We start from the raw sequence: 23,222 nt of genomic DNA, 5'->3' as shown, positions 1-23,222 counted from the left end.
GAAATACAATGCATTACAATAAGAAATTATTTAGAAATTGATGTATTTGTTCAAATAAAGGCTACATTTGAATAAATATATGATATATAAAACTAAAATTGTATATAAAATAAAATTTACAAATACAACAAATGGCACATAAATTCATTTCATTATCGATAAAATATAAATTATTTGATTGCAACTATAGGTAATTTCTTTTAGATTTGTTAAAACTTTGTATTTATGATTACTATATAGTACATGCTTTATACAATATATTAAAATATGAATTTAAATGCTATATATTTATAAAAATATCTACAATTACCAAATTATATAATGTAATATTATATTTATAAGTCATAATAGGGACTAATTTCGCAATTTTAAGGCAATTTATACCACATTTTTGRTTACAATTAGATTACATTACATTATGATTGACGTGGAAACACTGTTATTAGGATTCTATAAAAATAAATGTTAAATAAATCTTATTTCAAACCATAAAATTTTAGGATCGCTTGTATTGGCGCAAAACGAGATCAACAATTAAGTTAATTAAATGATAAATTATTAACAATGATTTGTGAAGTATGTGTAGAGCCTATTATTTGGCTTAACAGGTGGTCTCATATGTCGAAGATGTTTGTGGTTTAATATTGTCGTCATATACTTTCAATGGTTTGACTTGTAATTCATTATAGTAAGTATTGATGGGATAATTGATATATGTATTGCACTTATCGAGGTCTACCTGTTGTTTGTCTGCGCTTTTTTCTAACTGTGCAATAAGTGACTCGATTTCATAGACCAGTTCTTCAAATGTTGGTCTCTGTCGCGAGTCATCACACCAACAGCGCAACAATACATTGAAATATAGAAGTTCGGGACAATAGGCCGGTCGTGGCATACGACGGCTCTGTTTTAGATAATTCAATATTTCCCAGTTGTCTACATCGGGATATGGAGTGACTCCTCGGGTCAAGAGTTCCCATACGAGTACACCATAAGACCAAACGTCAGTTTTAGTATTATATGTACCCTTTTCTAGACTCTCGGGTGACATCCATTTGACCGGTAATTTGCATTTTTTGTTATCACTGCTATAATAATCTCTTTCATAAATATCTCGTGAAAGACCAAAGTCTGCAACTTTGACACATAAGTCTGAGTCAAGCATACAGTTTCGGGCGGCCAGATCCCGGTGCACGAACTTCTGACTCGACAAGTAATCCATACCTATTAAGCATTTACAGTCATATATAATAAATTATACAATCATTTACTAATTCATACCTTTAGCTATATCGATGGCAAATAGCAATAATGTCTTAACAGTTGGATTATTATTTTCGTTTCTTATATATGATAATAGGTCTCCATTTAACATATACGGTAAGACCACTATAGGTGTCCCTTCGTCCTCAAAACACACACCTATTAGTGTCAATACATTATGATGTTTGAAGTCTTTCATCATAAGGCCTTCTTGAAGAAATGACTCGACATCGTCGCCGTCGCGTATATTAGCTATAAATTGAAATTATTGCTAACTATTGCTAACTATTTTTATTAAAAAAAATATTTAGTTTATATATACAGTTATGTAAAGTTTTGGCGGCCACTTCCCGCTCGGCATCCTTTTCTGGTGCACTCAGTATTCCCTTATAGACACAACCGAACTGTCCCTTTCCGATCTCATACTCAAGTCTTAAGTTATTCCTATCGATGTAAATATGTTCCGATCGTAACAAAGCCATCGTTTCTTCGGACACTTGATATCTTCGTTCAACTGATAATAAATGTGTTGATTCTCCGCGAATATAATCTATGTTTTTTGGATGCAATCAAAAGCCATTCAATGCAAAAGCCATGCATTTTATTCACTTATTTTTGCTAATTATTATATAATAATTAGCAAAAATAATCAAAACTAAAGCCATTGCCAATATACCGATTCCCCATTAAATAATATATAACCCAATAATTATAATTTACATGCATATCTACAGTCTATATACAGTATGTTTATAATTTAGATTATAAAAATTGGTTTTTGATTTCATTTGATAAGTTTTTAAATATTGATTGTATTATTTTAAAAAACCAATTGCATTGAGATATAATTTAGTGATAATTAAATCTCAAAAACATATTTAAAGAATGTTATATGAATATACAATATTCATGTATATAAAACATTTCAATTGATAGATATTGTATAAAATATATATTTTAAATCTATATTTTATACAATATGATATCTATTGTAAATGAGATGCTAATTTTTAAAATTTTAGTGCTTTTTATATTAGCTAAAAGTGCAAAAATAACATTTTAATATAACATACCATTGAAAGAGGGTTGTGATACATAAGCCGGACGACTATCACTGGAACCGCTATCGTTAGCCGTGGCGTTATAAATGACTTGAAGGGGTGGCTTCTCGTTGTTATTTAAAAATCTTTTTCTATAGACAACTCCGAACACAATTATTGCACATAAAATTAATACCGTAAACACTATAACCATAATTAAACCGATCCCAAGTGGATTCACATGTTTTGGCACAACTTCTATTAAACCGGGACTTTAAAATATAAAAATTTATTTATTATATAATATATATATATATATATTTAATAATTATCATTAATACCTAAAATGTATGGTTAATCCAACATTTATAATGACTTCATGTTTAGTATCAAGGTTAAAAAAATTATGATTATCCATAATTTGACATCTAATTTCATCATAATTTTTAGTATCGAGTGGTTTGCATATGTGTTGACCAACTTGTATATCAATGGGATATTCAGTACTTAAGTCTTTTCCTTTAATGGTAACAATTAATTCATTTTCATAAACCTGGCTAATATTATTTTCAAATTTATCAAATATGGGGTTCGGATAATAAATCATTTGAGTGGTGTGTGCATTAAGACCAGTATGTTTGACGCCGTCTAATATAAATCTTAACTGTGCCTCAATTGGTATCTTCTTTTTAGGTGTGGGTAAATTGTCATTCAATGATGGTGTCTGACATGACATACTTGTTCCCGATTTGTTTGTCCAGCACTGGCCTTCCATAACAATAGTTTCTTTAGTATAGGTTGCAAATGAAGTTATCATAATCTTTGGTTTTGCCACTGAATTCAAATTTTCGCCGAAAACAGTAAAATTTGTTTTTCCACTTTTAATGGTTGCTTTGGGACTATATTTGGTGATCTTAGGGTTTGGTTTATATGAAAAGTATTCACTCCATTCAATAACCGAAGAGTTCTCCACTTTTTCATTATTAGATGTTTTCAACGATGGTTTAGTTATTGTCTTATTTTGGTTTACTATGTATTCAAATGAATCGATAAATAATTTAATACTGGTGTCAGTGGACGGTGAAGATTGTCGACCAGAAGTACAGCTCAAATCATTGTTTTCACTTTCAAACTAAAACATTAAATATATTATCAATATTTGAATAAACAAAACTTATTTTAATCAAATAATCACTTCTTTGCATTCAACTCCTGCCAAAAATATTCTTCTATTGGAACCAATAAGCAAATTGGTTCCGACGAGTGTCACATTAGTGCCTCCATCGATGGGACCATACGAAGGATTAATACCCAACAATTGTGGTTCAAGAAATTTAAAGTATTCACCCGATTCTGTGACACCTTTGATGTCAAAATTTCTTCCGTGTGTTTGTCCATTGAAAAGGCTGTGAACTTTTATATTGATTTTTCCTGTAATTATATTATTACTATTTAATAACTATTCAAACAAATATATTATTTTAAAAATACCGAAAACTTCTTTGGGAACCGACTTAGTTCTGCATTCAATTAAAGTCATATTCCAAGAAACGACATCACACTCTGTATCAGCAATTGTTATATTGATTTTACTATTTTCTTCGGAAGCGAGTTTCGTTCCCAAATTATGGCCAATAATTGTAATAACAGTTCCACCGCGTGTTGGACCAGAATTTGGTACAAAATAATCAATTTCTGGCGGACACTCAACGTTGCTCATGAGTTCTGGATTATCACATTCATCAGTAGTGGCACAATAAGATCCACACCAACCACATTTCAATGGATCCACTGTTGATAAACAAGACGCACAATCAGTGTGCAGTGAACACGAACCAAATGGGAACTGAATCACCTGATTATCTGATAAAAAGTATAGATTCTTGCGTTTGCTATCAAATGCAGGATTAGGACGTATAGAGCGATCTTTTGAGGTATGAGTGGACACATTCATCTCAAATATAATTTCTTCCGACTCTTTTGGGTCGTCCAAAATAATTTTCTTAATTATACCATCATCTGTACCAATAGCAGCAACAGTCCTGTCGTTATGAACATCAGTGGCAAGAGATGTGACTAAACCTACAACACATAATCAGCAATACATCAAATACAACAACAAAAATGCCAAAAATGCCAAAAATGCCAAATAAACTAAATTAATATTATAAATATTATTACCATTAACTGATTTTAATAATACTCCATCCAATTCACGATTGCTTACTATATACCTATTAAGACCGGTTCCACAGAAGTCGTCCCTTACATCTGATTGTATTATTCGACAATCCTGTTTCTGGCCGAGGATTAGCTCAGAGAGATAAACTTTATCATTGGTTTGGCCACTAAAGCATTCTTTTGCCGCATTAGTAAAGGCTCTGTTAATATGTCGTAAACTGAAGCCACAAATAACTGTACCCAAAGTCTTGTTGATGACAGTGGCCATTGACGGCACACCCATTGAAAGGAACAACGCGTCAGCATTACTATCACTTGTGTCTAATTTCTTATTATTTTTTGATCCCATTTGTCCCAAATAAGCAGCGGTTACAACAAAGTAGTCTTTCTTATGTAAATTAGTTGAAGCATTAGATGAACACTTTAATGGTATCTCCATATAGGAAAAGAAATCGTTATCCTTATGACAAACGCGGATCAGTTTTGTTCCGTATTCTGAGCTAATTGTGTTTAATGGTTGTGTGGACACAAAATATGAATATATAGAGTGATTAAAACCATAGATGTATTTGACATTAAATGTCTGCTTATATGACGAAACAAAGTCCACTTTAGTAAAGGCGGCGTCCGAGTCGTGGGATAATGTAAAACCTTTTTCGGGATCAACCGATACTTTATGAGCCATTGTTTAAATTATATATAATATATAAAAATAAAATTTCAAATTATAGTAAATGTTAGTTAAAATTAATTTTGTTAAATATAGAGTTGGGATTGTTTGTTGAACCACATACTGTACTAATTAGTTTTGTATAATTATTCAATTTATTTCAATGGATATTATACTACTTAATATATCTCATAATTGTTAATTTAAAAGCTTTTTCAATGCTATATTATCTAAACAATTATTGTTGACTTTAACCGACTTTAGTACTAACAAATATTTTATTTTCAAAAATAATTATTTATTTCTATAATAACACACGTTTTGTACATTGAATCTAAAATTAATTTTTATTTAAAAAGACATAATATATAGATATACTGTAATAATAAATGAATAATGAAATTGCTTTTAATATTAAAAATACAAAAATAAACCTGTCTTATAATATATTTGCTTTATTTATTACAAATAATTATATTTATAATTACTATGTCATGGCTTAGATTTTCAATTTCATCTCTTGATGTTTTTATAAAAAAAAACAAAAAAAAACTTTTGTTGAAATACGAGATTACTGTTTAATATTCAAAACTATTGCAAGTTTTTGTTTTTGTAAAAAAATAAAAATCAACAAATAGTTTTGGTTACTAACTGATGAAATACATGTTTTTGTCAAACAAAATAATATGTAAAATACTAATACTTATTAATTATTAATAATTAATAAATAAATAATTTACAAGAAATTCAATATCTATAATACAGTGTGTGTTAAGTGATTCATTAGGAAAGTATGAGAAACGGAAACGTCTTTATAGTCGACTATAAGAGTAGCAAACATTACCGGCTATTAATAGTAAAGGATTTAAACCTACGCTAATATATATATAATTGTAAATAAAACGTCTGTAACTAATTGATTAAGAGTCTGGGATGTAGTGTATGGATCTAAACGCCCAAAAAATCAGGTTTTTTAACCTCACAAATGTATCACTCATTCACAACCTCTTTTAGTCTCATCTCTCAAGAATTTGTACGTTATTTTCTTAAATGAAAAAATATTTATGAAAAAAAAGTTTATTTCAAACTCAAGGCTCAACTCAATTGAATGACTAGTTTTACTAATAATACTTAAATAGCTAAATAATAAAATAATACATGAATTAATTATATTTGTAAATCCTTAATAAAATTCTGATGAAAACACAATGACTTTTGTTATGTAGTTCTCGTAACTATGATTATCAAAATTAGTATATATTAGTAATTTTAGTTATCAAATGTTAGATAAAATATATCACCCTGACAATTAATTAATTAGTTCCATGCTTARCTATATTCATTATAAATTAATAAAATAAAATTAATATAAAAATATTAAATTTTAATAATTAATTAAAACTTTAATTTATATATCTATTTTTATCGGAAAATAAATTAGTTAATTGTAATCAGTTAAATAAAGTTAGTGTTTTGTAATTATTGTAATTGTAAATAAAAGTCAATATATTTTTAGAATATATTTAAATATTATAATAATATTGATTAAAATAAATAAAAGATATTTTAAATATATAAAAGTAAATTTAATAATTTAAAAAAAAAAATAATACAAACCGTTGTTCTTTGCCGTCATTTTTCGACTCGAAAGTGTCGGCGGACTCATCTCAATAGGTCTGCCGTCATAAGCGTTGGCCACATAGAGATCAGACTTCCGATTACCGAACGGCGCGAAAAAGGCAACACTTGATGTCCGACTCGACACATAATTCAATGTCTCATTTAGTTGTGAACCGCCGTACAGCAGATGATATCCCGATATATTGGATGACTTAAATAAATAGCACATCCCCTGATAGGCCGTACCGCACGCCAATAGAATTGGATATTGTTTGTTGTCGTAGTTGAACAGTAAAACTTGATTGTCATTATCAATAAGTCGTCTATTTTTATGACATTCGTGTGGCGGCGGATAGCACTCTATGTGGTCATTGACGGGTCCCGTGCGGTACTCTTCAATAATTTCCAAATTATTTGGTGATAATTTATATATGAAATTACGTGCGCCGACAATGACCTCATTATTGTCTCGATTGACGACTACCCGAAATGCGGGCGTATTATTGTTGAGAGTCGTTATCTGCATATTCCTGATGGTCTTCAGCGGAACCGACACTTGAGCCCTCGTCTCCAATGATAATAATAATAATATAAATTTGATGACAATAAGTGAGGGATGAATAATACAACCATTATTTGTACGTTTGTTGTCCGCAACGGGTATTATATAATAAATATTCATTGTATTTATTACAGTATTATTATTATTATATAAATTTTGATTTAATTGGCAATAATATGTAAAAATTGTTTAAATGAGTCAAATGTGATGAATGGACTGTCAATTTGTGCCATTTATAGTCATAATAATACTGATTTGTCAATTAAAATACTGAAAATATTAAATAATAGATTAGATTTGATTTTCATATTATATTTATATATTAATATTATTTGAATTATATCATATTTATAGTGCTCTAAACAGTAGTATATTATACATCAATTTAACAGTAATATTAATGCACTTTTAACTAATGTCTATCATAAATATACTGTATATAAATTATATATCATTTAAAACTTTTAGATATAAACATTAAATTAAAATAATTAATGACTAAATTAATAGATATTTAAAATTTGTAAACATATACACATTAAATATATAATAAACATTAAAACATGACAAACCTTTTGGTATTGTATTTAAGACTCTGTTGTGACAAAGTTAGTGACTGACAAACTGCTAATTGGCTTATCATATAATAACGAGTATATGTAATGTGATAATTGTAAATCCATTAGTTAGCAACCATATCGATAACTTCAATAAACATTTAAATACTTTATTATGATATAAATATTATTAATACACAAGTTTTTTCACTCTTGTGCTTCATGTTTGCTGTTACGACACATACAGGCAATTGGCAGCCAATCCATACATTCATATACACAGAGGGAGAGAGAGAGAGTAAACTTTTTGAAACATTTAAACCTCGAAACCAGTCAGCCCTCAGACTTGACTATAATATGTTATGCTAATGCATATAATGGTCTAAAATATTTTGTTTATAAACTAAAAGTGATACACCAGCCCTACCTACCCGTGCCCCACATGCCTGTGCTCTCTCTCTCTCTCTCTCTCTCTCTCTCTCTCTCTCTCTCTCTCTCTTCATGAACTCTGTGCGCAAACTTCGAAATATTGAAGTTTCTAATCAATTCTTAGACTACTATTCCTTCTCCTATACTATGCTAGTGTAGTGATGTGTCAACTCTACTAACAATAGTAAATCTGATAAAAAAAAGTAGTAATAATATAAAATATCTGGTAAAAATAGTAAAAGTAAAAACAGATGATTAAATCAAATATTATTTGATCAAAATCACGAGCCATTGATATTTGCAATTTCTAATCCCATTCCCAATAAATAATAGTTAAAACAAAGTTATAGGAAATGTTAATTACTTTTAATTTTATTTTTAGAGATACTATGCGCTAAGTTTTATTGGATTGCATTTTGAAGGAGAAATTCAAAGGAAAGGCTGCCAACAATAATACCTGTCCTGTCGTCACACATAACCTGTATTTCATTACACAATAACTATTCAATTGAATTGAAKGCCAGACAACAGTATTGTAAGAAATAATAGGTTTAATAGAAACGAGAGAGACATCTGTTTTTGCTTTGAATTCCTATAATATAATACTTATTAAAATTATGTTATTAATACAGTGTTATAATAGTTTGTTATATTTAATTAAATATTTATTATAAAATTATATTTAAAATTATTATTGAAATATTTAAACATTATTAATAAAGTATAATATATAATATCGTTTGTAAAATAGCTGAGACTGGTTTTTACTTAATAACTCTATTAAGATATTGGAGTCCAACCAAATTTTTTTCAACTTTGGAATTTCTGGCAAATTATAATAATATAGAAGTTTTCATGTAATTCAGTACAGGTATGTAAGGACAGGGGTGTATTATATTTGGAAAACTATAGAACCTAGATCATTTGTGACTAAACCATTTTGTACATAATTTAGATTCATTTAATACGTGTTTCAAGAAATTTCTTGAAATTATTTAGTTTATTCATAAATTACATTTGAATATAAAAATTTAGATTTTTAAATCATTAATACATAAAAAATACAATTGATTGAAAATTATTTTAAATTATCAATCATTTTGAATAAAACATATTTTATATTGAATACAATCAACTGGCAAAAGTACTTTTTGAAATATTAATTTAAATGAAGTTTCCAATTATAAACTAATAGTATTTTGTATTTAATTTATAAAATAATTTCTTTATGTTATAATAGAATTTATTAGTTATAACGGTATCTCAAAAAGTTGTTGTGATAGCTAATTGTATTATTGTATTCAATATAAAATATGTTTTATTCAAAATAATTGATAATTATCAATTTATTTTATCAAATTCTATGTATGTATTAATTAGGTATTAATCATTTTAAAATCCAATTTTTCATATTTAAGAATAATTTATGAATTTATGAAAATTTGTATATTAAAATTTATATTAATACCATTTATAATTTGCCAGAAATTCCATATTTGCATAAAATTTTGTTGTTGAGCTCAATATATTGAAATAGATATTAAGTAAAAGCGAGTCTCAACTGTTTTGCAAATGATTTTTATATATATTATATATAAATTAAAATAATTAAAAAAAATAATAATTAGTAAAACTATTAATAGTTCTTTCCTTATACTGTATAGCAGTTAATAGCGAAATCCAAACGGATTTCGATTTTCATTATTAGTCTACAGTTATTACCGCTTAATAATAATTATAAATATTATTTATCTATAAGTATATCAAAAATTAAATTGAATAAAAAATTATATTAAGATCACTTGTAAAATAAATGATTATATAAATTTATAGTTTTTTTGCAAATATTATTAAAGTTTTCTATATTTGCTTAAATCATATTTTACTTTTTGTATATTTTCGGTTATGGTTTGGATTTTGTTTGATTTAATTTGATCTCTAATAAGAGGTAAACAACCAGAAGCTGGATATTATAAAAATAATTAAATATAACTGTTATTCAAACTAATAAAATGTATTAAATTTAAAACTGTAATTATTACGAATTTAATAATATATTTAATTTTATAATAATAAAAAATTTAATTATATGTTTATTATTTTTCAATTTTTAATAATTAAATAATTTTTATATCATAGAAATTAATGTTTTATTTATTTATAAACTGGAAATTTATAAATTAATTTTATAAAATTAGTTGATTATTTAAAAATAATTGATAATTTATTCAAAAACTAAATAACAAAAAATATATTATTTATGATTACATCAACACATATATTGGATTAATTAACTAATTATTATTAATTATTAATCAGAAATTAATGGATAAACAATTGGTTTTATATTAATATGCTTTATTGAATTTATTAAAAAATAATCTATTATTAAATTTTAATAATTGTGTTTTTTAAATTCAATGTCTTTAAAAAACAATATCTACTTTTAATATTAATAAATGATATACAGTATAAATAGTTAAAGTTAATAAATATAAGATTTTCTGTTAATAAATATTATTTTTAAAACTTTAATTTCTTTTGATGACTAATAAATATTATCAATTTGTTTATAATAAATTAAATTATCAAAAATTTAGTTTATATTTAATGACATTAAATCAATATTAAAAGTTTAATAAAACTATAAATTGACTACTGATATAAAAAGTATTTTAGTTAAAATACTGTATATTTATTGTATATAATAAATAAATAAAGCTACCAAAATGATAATAATATTGAACTGTATTTAGTAAAATCTCATAAAAAATTGACTTAAAACATAACTTATGACAATTAAAGCATTTATTTATAATTTATAATTTGCAAGAATTTTGTCTTATTTATGACCACAAAAAATATGTATTGATTTTTATAAAATAATGTTATAATACAATAAATATATATTGAGTATATTTTATTTAATATTTGTATAAATTAACTATTACTAAATATCACTTAGTTTTTACATTTAAAATCTATTTGATCTTACAGCTGTTTGTTAAGTTATTATAAAAATACAATATATAACTTATTATAACTTTAACAATTTTTATTACTAATTAGTATATAATGTGCCATATTTTTTTGAAAAATATACATAATTGTTATGTATTATACTATCTATTGTATGTATTTATGCAAAATATGTGCTAAATCAGTTTTAAATTAATTTTTTACTATAAAAAATAGGCTTAAATTAATTAATAAGTAAAGCATACTTAAATAGCTAACAATTTTTTAGTTAAAATGATCTAAACAGAAGTTATTTAAATAATTATTAGTATTTTATTCAATATTAACAAATGTCTAGGATTTTGAACGATCACATCCCACAATCACTTGACAAATATATTTTATATAATTATGTTCAATAAATAGTTAATTTATTGGTTTATTTGTATAAATTATTTTCGTCGATAAGAAATACATGGACTTATTATTCATTTCCTCCTCATTTTTATATTGAAAAAACTACAAAATTAGTATTAAATATAATATTAATCAAAATATAGATCTTATCCATAAGTTTCCTCAAATAAACATTATTTTGATTGACTAAAAATATATATATAATAACATTAACAGTAGACTTATTTAGTAAATTTTCAATAAATATTTAGCAAATTTATAAATATACAAATAAAATAGCAAAAAAATATTCAAACTTAATTGTAAATAATGACTAAAATTATTGTTTGTTTTGTAATGTTTTATTTAAATTTACTTAATTATCTAAGTTTTGAGACACCATGTGGTGAACCAGGAATTCCCAACAATGGTTATCTCAGATATTTGTCTAATCAAACAATTACTGGACAATCAAATCCGGGAACAGTTGTCCAATATTTCTGTAATTCAGACTCAATATTGTTGGGTAATGAGAGGCGACAGTGTTATCATAGGGGTTATTGGGACAGTAAAGTACCACAATGTACTCAAACCATCAAAATTAGTCAATTAATAAATATGACGATATTTGATATGAAGATTAACCGCAACAAAGACTTGATGAGCGTATTTGATGACCAAATCAATACTTGTTTCAAACTAAACCCATTTAAATCAAACGATCATTTATTAGAAGTTTATTTAAATAACAAAATTCAAATCAAAGGCATTCGGATGTCATTTCTTCAAAATAGCGGTCAAATATCAAATATTTCAGATTATAGTCTAAAAATTGGTGATAAAAGTGAACAAAAATTGTTTGAAATACAAAAATCGTTGACAATAAGTAATACTTCATATATTAAAGTATATCTTCATAAGTGCATCGGTCTTATTGGTGCTGATTATCTAAGATTTAATTTTGCCAAAGATTTTGATTTAATTATTTGCGAAATTCAAATCTTTGCCGTCGACTATAATAAMGGACTGAGATGTGGATCACCTGACGTACCATTCAATGGATACGTTAGGACTAAGTTTATAAATAACAGTTTAATAGCAGAGTTCATGTGTAACTTAAACCATGAATTAATTGGCAAACAAACGATTAGATGTGAGTCATCTGGTCTGTGGTCAGCTGTGTCTCCTATCTGTCAAAAAAAGCAAAAACTAAATATGAATTCAAGAAATATAACTCTTAAACATAATTCAAATGTCGACAAAAATGACAATAAAATGAATACATGTTTGCCATTAGTGGAGAGTAACGGGAGATTCAGTTTCACTGATGGCCTTAATATTGGAAGTCAAGCCATTCTTCAGTGTAATAAAGGATATAATATTTCAATGAAGACTAATGTCTTTCAGTGTCTTTCAAACGGCGTTTGGAGTCATTTTCATAATTATAGTCAAAATTGTATACAAATTGAGTGCACTTATAATGATTTGTATGAAATTCAAAACATATCATTTCAAAAATCATCAAAAAATGCTAAATATTTGACACAAATTACTATTTATTGCAATAATAATGATATAAAACATCAAATAGTTTGTGGAGTAAATGGTTTTTGGGTAAAACCCGATGATATGGATAATTATCAAACAATTAGCGATTTTAATAAATTATGTCAAACTACTGAAAATATTTCATTATTTTATAAAAATTTATCAAAAAATAAAAGCTATAATCATATGAAAGCAGAGAAAATGTCAATTAAAATGTTGTTAATAGTGTCGACATTGACCGCAATTACAACGACTCTGTTTTTATTCATATTATTTGTTTTAATAATTTATTTAAAGAAAAAATCAAATAATAGCTGTCATAATGATTATCGGCAATCGTCACAACCGACCAATGAGTTCTCAATAATTCATATCAAACATAATGTGGCAAATAGTCAAACAATTAATGGACCAAATAATACATTAAGTGGTCAAACATTTTATGGTTCAGACACTCAAATGGAGACTCGGTTTTCATCGAGTGTTGTATTGGACTCCGGAAGAAAAGCATCAATAATACACACATATAGTGAACCAATTGATTTCAACATTAATGGACAATATTTTATGGACCAATCTATTACTGAAAACGTCTATTCAGAGCCTTTCAATGCCATTGAAGACAATGATATTTATTCATGTGATTACAAATCATTCAAAATATAATATTTGAAATATTAACAAATGGATACCATCTTCACAAATGTTGGACATTGAATGACATCAAGTATTAAATGAAGTTAAGCTAAAGTAATATATTATTAAATTTAACTCCAGATATAAAAATAAAACTCTAGATTATGTATACAATATACCGTATATATTGTACTGTATATATATAWACAAATCATGTGCTATAAATAATTAAACAATTTTATTATTTGAGCGATAAGTAAAAGTAAAGCTTAATATCGATCGACACATCGATAATAATAAAAACTTTTTAATATTTATCAATAAAAAATAATAACTAAAATTAATATAATAAATATAACATCAGTTGAGAAAAATATGAGAGACCCTTATATAAAATTATGTTTTTAATTAAATAAGTTGTCATAATCGGCATTGATTTGATCATAGATTATACAATATTAATGCTTAATATCGCTTATGGCWTCAATAGCTTAATAAACTACTTATAAACAAAAAATTTATATCATTTGTGTATTAATTAAATAAAATGCATTTTGAAATAAAATATCATTTTTCATGTTCTAAAAACAACTTTTTTTGTTAACAATGTTTTAACGTTAGTCTTTATAAATGTGTTATCAATTAGTGTGGATCTCAAATAAATTTTAACGAATCTTCGGTGTCAGTGTCTGCCAGCCAGGGATGGGAGATGCAGTCGCGAGCCTTTGCTCTTTTCAATGGATCGTACTCTAGCATTGGTAAAAGGAAATCAGTGAACTGTTCCGCTTTAGACGGTTCCCAATCATATTTCTCAAGTAACACATCATAGAGAGCCCATGGTTTTAATGAATGAATATTCCGCAGTTCTCCTAATATTTGATGTTTTAATTAATAAAATAATATTTTTGTAAATTAAGTTAAAACAAACCTCTTTTATTAAAGAATTCACGTGAGTATCGACCGGCAAACGCAATATTCTTTGAGATGGGACCTAACAGTTCAATAATATGCGCTAAATGGTCGTCATCTCGGGAATACTCTTCCGCCGAGTGTGGCTCAAAAAGGTAGTCTCCTGTGGCTAATTCAAAAGCCATACAAGCAGTGGACCAAATATCTGCTGGAGAACCATAACCGGCGCCGAGTATTACTTCAAGACATCTATATTGACGAGTCTGAATGTCTTCTGTGAAGTGGTGATCCTTTTTAAGTAAATATTTCATTTCATTTTAATTAATATATCACTCATTCATTAATCGATTAATTCAAGCAATACCTCCCAACAGGCGTTTCCAAGATCTGCTATCTTAACATTAATATCACAATTTTCATGTGAAGGATCGGGTGAGCGATCCCTCATTTGTTGYTGATCTGAATTAATTGATAAACAATCAATTTATTAAAACAAAATTGTGATACACTAACTACCATAACTCCCATAACTACCTGGGCAACTGGACACACGTCTAATTCCAGTTTCTTTGCATTTTTGATAATTAGGAGCCAATGTACTTTCCGAACGCTCTAATCGATTCCGCATTTCATTAGGTGGACAAATATTTTGACCGTCGGTAACATTAACTCTTATGTGCGAATCCAAAGGATGTCCGTTACGCATATCGTGACCGGAAGACTCAGTCAATGATGAGATGTGATTTCGATGATGGGATGGTTCATATTGTGAAACCTCTTCATCCAAAGCAGCAAGTCTTTCGCAACCATTTCTATGTCCACAATTACCATCACATTCGTCGCCTAAATGTGAACAGTCATTACCAGCATTCAATTGTTCCCTGAGTTCTACTTCAGCCAATTGCTGCATTTGAATCTCTCGAATTTCGGCCACTTTTTTGGCTTTCTTCTTAAGCTTCTTCTTCTTGTTTTTGGACATTTTAGAAGATACTGAAGGACCTAATCCTCAAAAAATTAATACTTCGTCTACAAATGCAAATAATAATAATGATATAACAAACCTAATAGTTCTTTAGGTGCCGTAGATATGAGAGATCCCGGGAGTCTAACACCCATTTGCTGCCATTGATACGCTTCGTTAGCCAGTCGTCTCACATAACTTTCATCGACAGTCAACAGAATATTCTCTGGTTTAATGTCGGTGTGAATTATTTTACATTTTGTATGCAAATAATCCAATCCCTCTAAAACCTAAATTAATTTAAGTATTTATGTGATATTATTAATAATAAATTCAAAATTACATAAAAATTAGTATAACATTACTTGTCTAATAATTTTCTTGACATTAGAAATAGGGATTCCTTCATAATTAGATCGGATAATGAGTTTCAATAAATTATAACCCAAAACTTCAAACACCATACAAACATCTAGTAATTTAAAATATAATTAATTACATAACAAAAATATCTGTGTATGACATACGTGTCCCGTTAACACCATTTATCTTAAAGTCATCTAAAAGTTTAACCACTCGTTCACCAAATGGGTCGTCGGGATCACTCTCTCGAACCTATAATTAATACAATCAATAATAAGGATTATCTAATTTTTGTTATTTATAAAATGTGTTAAATAAACTTACACTTTTCAGTAGTTTTATCTCATCAATGGCTGTCTCAGTATAATGTGATGCGCTTTTGACAACTTTTAAAGCAACAAAACGTTTGTCACTAAAAGCAATTCAATGATAATAAAAAAAATAATTACAAAACATTAGATAACAACAAAAGACTCGTCACTCTTTATTTAAAAACATATGTCAAGTGAATAATGATTTTTTAGATTTAAAAGGACTCAACAAAAAAAATTATTTAATACATTAAAATACATTTTGAGAGTAAATATTGTATGTTTTAAATGGATAATTTATAGCTAATATATATATATATATATATATTCAAATATTTTTTCAGAGAAATGTAATGAGAGAGAGAGAGTGAGGGGAAGTGAAAACAAAATAGTCATATATTATAATATAAATGAATATAAATAGCATACGTGAGGTCCCAACAGAGCCAAACAGTGGAGAAGTGTCCCCATCCGAGCTTACGTACGACACAATATCGATTGTTGAAGACATCACTGATTTTCACCGGATGGTAACCACCCTTCACGTAATCATTTGGATCTTCCTGTTCRTCCTCATCATCTGAAGCAATAGCTTCTTCATCATCTTCATCGTCATATGTCGCCAAAGGAGGACTTTTGTTATCTTTTCTGTTATTTCGATACATTAAACACAAACAATAACTTAAATCTTATAAAATAAAATTGTTGTTTTTTGGTCACTTTTGCTAACATTAGCCAACTATAAATGATACGATACAAAAAGCATAATATATAAAAACTTAAGATCATTATTTAAGTGCCAAATGTGTGTTTTCATTAAATATAAACAACTAAATCATGATATGATATATAGGCTCCAATACTTACGGCCACAATTGTGGTAATAATCGGCCGATTTGTGGAGCTTTTGGAGGCATTGACGGTAATATATCTCTACTGTCAATATCACACATTATATTATTGACATCACAATCATTTAAATCTATATTATCACGAAATAGTAGTGAAGTACTACTGGATGTTTCTGTGGGCGCCAATAGAGTAGTACTTATTGTGTGGACATGAGTTCCACTATATTTATCGTGCATTTGTTGTAGAGCCCGTTCGCGCGGATTCATATCACGTGCACTAATATTGTTATTATTTATATTTATATAATTACTATTCATTGCCATAGGAGTATCGTGTTTAGCGGACATATTACTGTTAATTACTGGTAATTGCCGTTTTATAGGACGGGGATTACGGCGCCTTTGATCGCTGGGTGAAGGAGAGGGTCTTTTGATTGGCGATGAGTCCAATTGAAGCAATTGCTCCGATAGTGAGGGCTCAGGCATTTCAATGGTATCTTTCAATTAAAATGAGTTTTTATATAATATACTGTATATTTTACACAATATTGTGGTCACTCATCAAATTAATTACTTGTCGTACAAAATACATAAATTGTTATAAAAATGCATTTTCAGAGGTTTTTTAGTTATAAGTTAATATTAAAATCAATCTATAATGTCATGGATTACTTAAATAAACAAATTTGAAACATAACAGCTATGCTATGAAACAGAATGTCATAAATTATAATTATATTCAAAATCTGCTAAATTCTTAAACATTTATTTTATAAGTTTTTTCATTTTTAAAAACATTAATTTGCAAAATATAAATAATTAAATGTCTATAATGATTAATTAATGCAATAATTAAATTGCATCATTTTTTATAATGAGAAAAATTGCATTTAAATTACTGGATTATAGTTTAAAAAAACTTATTCTTTCGTAATCATTTTATAACTAAAAGATACTCARAACAAAAATAACTCATCATTAAGAAATTGATTTAATTGGATCAAACTAACTATATATATATATATATAGTATACTGTTATATATAATTGTATTTATACTGTATATGATATATTGAGTTTACAAGTTTGCCATAAGATAAATGATTACCAAAAAAGTAAACTAAGTGTATATAAGAATTCAATACAATAAACACATGAATTATGAGTGAATTTAAGTACAAAAGATGTTAGTCTTTAGATAAATCAATAGAGATGTGGAGGTATGACACTAATAGAGACCAACTCTATAAAGACTCTTCACTGCATAGCTAACTGTGTTCAAGAAATTATATGAAATTGTTTTTAATATGTTGTCTAAAATGTATAAATTATTGATTTAATATAACAATTTGACATTTACTAGGGTTTATAACTCGTAAACATCTACGTATGTGTTGATAATAATTATTTACTCGCATAAGTCATTAATTATATAATTTTTGAAAAGCATATTTTGTATTATTATTATCATTGAATAAGTAATATATATATATTAATGCATAAACTAAAACAAAATTCTAATAAAAATGTTTCTAAATATAAAGGAATGTTTGCATTATTTATATATAAAGTATGTATTGTATTATTTATAAAAATAGGTATTGCGCTAAAACTATATTAATATGTTTTATTTGCAATTAAGTTATGAAAGATATCACATTAACTATTTAGTATAATCTCTAAACATGTTTTTTTAATAAATTTAATATAAGTGAAGGACACTTCTTGTCAGGCATTAACGAGAAGTGCTAACAATACTAATAAAAGTCAATTGACTTAAAAATAATACACACAAGTAATCAAAATGAGTGATCATCAAAATGTTATAGTAATGAAACACAAATAAAAATTATAACAAATATCATAAATTTAATATACCATTAGTAGAGATGGCATAATATGTATTATGAACATTGCTATCAACAACATTGGTCTCATTAGTAGCGGCAGAGTTGTGACCAATAAATGATTGGTCGCAATGAAAATAATTATTATTTATTAGTGATTGTTGTGGACTCTCAAATAAATCATAATTTGAATGATAATATGAAGTGGGAGGAGATAGAGGCAATTGATGGATACGGGGCTCATCGTAATGATAGACACTGTTATCAACCGGTTCGGTATTAGCTCTCTTAATATATGGTCGAGTCATTGATCCGACCGAAGCCATGTACGATGCCGTCCATTTGGCCGCACTTCTCAAATATCTTGAGGCTCGGTCATGAATGCCATCCATTTCAATCAATTCAAAATTATATTCATTTTATAACAACATTTGCTAATTATATTTATCACAATAAATATTTTTTATTAAATAAATTAAATAGTAAATTATAGTTGAATTTTATATCATTAATATTAGTTTTTTTGTATGTTTTATATTATTAGTATATCACTAATTATTAATATTTTGCATAAAAAAATATTTTATAATAAAGCATAACAAATACTAAAATAACACACTATTTTATACATTAATTGATACACTGTATATTAATTTTCTATATATTAATTGTACTGACAAAAACATAGGTTTAGTACAATTGCAAAGCTCATAATTAACATAATAATGCAAATAATTTWAAAATTATTTATATTATTATTATTAGTAAATAATAAGCAAATATTCAATTTTAGTGAACGTGTCCGATAATTATATTAAAATTTTTATAAATTATTTCGTGCAATAATAACAATAATAGTGTTTCTATCAAATAGGAAATGGATTTACTATTTGGTTTTCAACTCATAATTATTGATATTTTTCAGACTCTGAATGACGAAATGGGATAATAAAGTCTATGTTGATCTACAATACAATGTAAAGTCAACATACGATAGGCACTGATACTATATATTGAAAGCCTATTTGCCGCACAACCGCACAATTGTTGTGTCCTCTATGCACTTGTATGAGCTAACAGTGCCTCTTGGATTGTACGGTTGTGCTCAAGAAATTGATCGCAAGCTTATGATAGCTTCAAATATATGTAGTGTTGTGTTGTCAGCAATTATAATGCTTACATAACATTAGAAATTTTCATTACAAAGCAAACTATTTAAAATTAAAACCAATTATGCTATTTTAAAATATCAATTAGCACTCATTCATACATTTATTTATAAAAACATTTAAATTAAAAAAATTAAACTCATTTCTTTCCATTAGTACTAAAACATAGTATAATAACATATAAACTGTATATTGTATAATACAGTAGATACTCAACAATTTAATCAATCAATAATGTAATTTTTTTACTGGATGATTTTTAAATTATTCTATAATTTAATGTTTTAGAGGTAAATAAATTAACAGCAAATTCAAAACAATCTTTTTGTTTGCTATAGCAAATAAAAAATTATTTAATTAATATTTGAAACATAACAAATCACTATATTTATATATAAATATGATTTAGTTTATTTACACAGTATTGTATATGACAAGTGATATATTTTAAGGGGAAGGGGTGCCCCACATAAACAATTATCACTAAATATGTCTATAAAAATTAGGATATTTACAAACTATTGTTAACCAAAATTGTATACCAATTGAAATAAATTTAGATTGTGTGCATATGTATGCTATTGACTTAAGTAAGCGCTTAAAAACAAATAAAAACTATAAACACATTGAGTCATGAAATTAGTTTTCAAGTTTCAAACTAGTTTTATACAATAGTTTTTATTTACCGGTAATACAGTATATATACATATTTAATACAAATATTGTTTAAATTTTTCAAAAAACTCATTATTCAAAACGCAAACACAGCCTAACATAATGTAATGTAATATCTTTTACAAGACTACGACTTTAAGATATAAATATTTGGCACCAAAAATAAAGACAAAAAGTGAAACCTATTTTTATAAAGTATTTCACAAATAATTTATTGTAAAATAAGTTTAGAGTAAAAAAACAAATGAAATGCCAAAAATGTGACCAAAATTTATTTTTATATGAGATATTATCGTATCATATAGTCATATAAATGACAATAAAATAGCAATCAATGATAGTATTCAAACCTTCTCCTGTCATCGGCGGTAGTATTCTTGATATCATCACTAGTATTATGGCTATTATTATTGGTATGACTATTGGTCGTCACATTTGTCTTCTTGTGTTTGCCTTTCGGTGCTTTCGATCGCTTTTTCTTCGCCTGAATGGCAAACACTGTCCAAATAAAACAAAAGTAGACATGAGTTGAATCAAATGATAAATCAATTAACAATTGTCTTGGATTTGTCATTAGATGATACATACCTTTGCGGTTCTCAACCCGATTCATGGTATCACCTGATGGTTAGCAATAGCTAATCACAACTCGTTTTTCACAACTAATGAGATAACAGTTAAACATATAATACAAACAAATGTCATGTATTTGTAATGAAGACCACAATTAGCTAATTGTTAAATCATATGAATCATTGCATATTTCAATGGCATATATCATATCATATATTTGGTTAAAAGCATTATCAATGATAACAAATGAATCATTTACAACATGATTGATGAAATTAATACAATAATTAGTTATCAAATGATAATCATTTCAAACAATTGTATCATTAGATCACATTTGACGGCAATGTTTGCAGTGTTTGTGTCAAAGCACTCAATGATCGCCACATTTGTCGACACTTAACGTATAGTGTGTTGTGTTTGACTACCCATTCATAATAACAGCTGTTTATTATAACGAACTTTATGTGAGACCTCTCTATACTCTATAATGTATATTAAATTTATAATACAGTATAGTATTAGTTTGAATACTGTATTRAATATATTAATAATTGTGTGTTCTATACACTAGACTAACAATAATTGGTTATTTAAGTTAAGTTTAGTTACTTTTATGACAGCAATAATACAATTAAAACAATTAGGTATACTCTATAGCATCACTACAATTATTGTACAATTATTTGTTTACATAATTATTAAATTAAACTTAACTTAACTTWACTTAAATGACCAATTATTTCTAATATTCATCATTATCGACTTATAACAAATATAGTATTACTAACGCTTAGTATTAATTTAATAGTTAATTCAAATACATTGAATATTGCATAATAAATTATATTATTTAACTATTAATATAAAAAACTTTTAMTAAACTTTTTACAAATATTAATATTAAATATAATTATTGAATTACAAAAGTGTCTATGTTAATTATTGTCATATTTTATCTAGAACAAAATATCAATTAAAAACAATTTTCTAATTATAGTTAAATGTTAATATTAAATGATTCTAGACTTGTATACAATAATTGTATTATTAAAGAATATATTTATAGTATTTTGTGTATAATTATGATTATGTTTAGCGGACATGACTTTCAAAAGTTTTAGTCATCAACTTATAGTCCATTTCTGTTTACTTGAAATTCTAAGAAATTCTAACGAAACCTAAAATATTTTAATTTAATAAAAGATTTGTCTAATAATTTTAACAATTTAAATAAATGGTCACATTTTGTTTCAATTGTGATAATTTTATTTATATGTGTTTCATATTTCAATTATTAAATTCAATAAAATAAAATTTAGTAAAATTTGTCACTTATTATATATTCATTACACTTTTGTCATAGATATATAAATTATAACTACCGGTATATTTTTGATTATTATTGTCTCATATTTTATATTTTTGGTTGTTATGTAAGCATTATAATTGCTGACAACAAAACATAACATCACCTATATTTGATGCTATCATAAGTTTGCGATCAATTTCTTGAGCACAACCTTACTATCCAAAAGCTAATACAAGTCCTTAGAATTAACACAATTATTGTGCGGTTGTGCGRCAAATATGCACGCAATATAATCTACAGTATTGTATGCAAAATATCATTATTATTATTATTATAGCACGAAATAATTCATAAAAAATTAATATAGTTATCGGACACGTCCTCTAAAATTA

At 26.5% G+C, this 23,222-nt stretch overlaps 2 protein-coding genes across 6 annotated transcripts; both read right to left on the bottom strand.

The window, feature by feature from the left end:
- Nucleotides 1-353: 353 nt before the first annotated feature.
- On the bottom strand, nt 354-8,129 carry LOC128960957 (hepatocyte growth factor receptor-like). Of its 4 annotated transcripts, none has more exons than XM_054307139.1 (10): nt 7,909-8,129; nt 6,772-7,606; nt 4,485-5,156; nt 3,795-4,385; nt 3,499-3,734; nt 2,645-3,435; nt 2,337-2,575; nt 1,586-1,777; nt 1,282-1,515; nt 354-1,224 (listed from the first exon to the last, which is right to left on the bottom strand). In XM_054307139.1, exons 2-10 carry the CDS (start codon nt 7,454-7,456, stop codon nt 602-604), a joined length of 4,263 nt encoding a protein of 1,420 aa, XP_054163114.1. In that variant the 5' UTR covers nt 7,457-7,606; nt 7,909-8,129; the 3' UTR covers nt 354-601. The 4 variants fall into 4 exon arrangements, with proteins under 4 accessions (XP_054163114.1, XP_054163111.1, XP_054163112.1 ...); XM_054307136.1 differs by having other exon boundaries at nt 1,586-1,813; nt 7,909-8,128; XM_054307137.1 differs by having other exon boundaries at nt 1,586-1,813; nt 4,485-5,135; nt 7,909-8,127.
- A 6,094-nt stretch (nt 8,130-14,223) lies between these two features.
- On the bottom strand, nt 14,224-21,927 carry LOC128961480 (SRSF protein kinase 3-like). Of its 2 annotated transcripts, none has more exons than XM_054307725.1 (11): nt 19,133-19,526; nt 17,272-17,752; nt 16,834-17,052; nt 16,418-16,505; nt 16,258-16,345; nt 16,096-16,202; nt 15,831-16,020; nt 15,304-15,768; nt 15,134-15,228; nt 14,789-15,059; nt 14,224-14,729 (listed from the first exon to the last, which is right to left on the bottom strand). In XM_054307725.1, the coding sequence occupies exons 1-11, from the start codon at nt 19,491-19,493 to the stop codon at nt 14,515-14,517; spliced, it is 2,580 nt and encodes an 859-aa protein (XP_054163700.1). In that variant the 5' UTR covers nt 19,494-19,526; the 3' UTR covers nt 14,224-14,514. The 2 variants fall into 2 exon arrangements, with proteins under 2 accessions (XP_054163700.1, XP_054163701.1); XM_054307726.1 differs by lacking the exons at nt 17,272-17,752; nt 19,133-19,526 and adding exons at nt 21,296-21,443; nt 21,534-21,927 and having other exon boundaries at nt 14,227-14,729.
- Between the last annotated feature and the right edge of the window lie 1,295 nt (nt 21,928-23,222).

Source organism: Oppia nitens, unplaced genomic scaffold (genome assembly GCF_028296485.1).
Source record: "Oppia nitens isolate AA-2021 unplaced genomic scaffold, nextdenovo-longstitch-racon4-pilon3 scaffold5_pilon_pilon_pilon, whole genome shotgun sequence".
NCBI lineage: Eukaryota > Metazoa > Arthropoda > Arachnida > Sarcoptiformes > Oppiidae > Oppia > Oppia nitens.
This window is presented reverse-complemented; position numbering and strand designations above follow the sequence as displayed.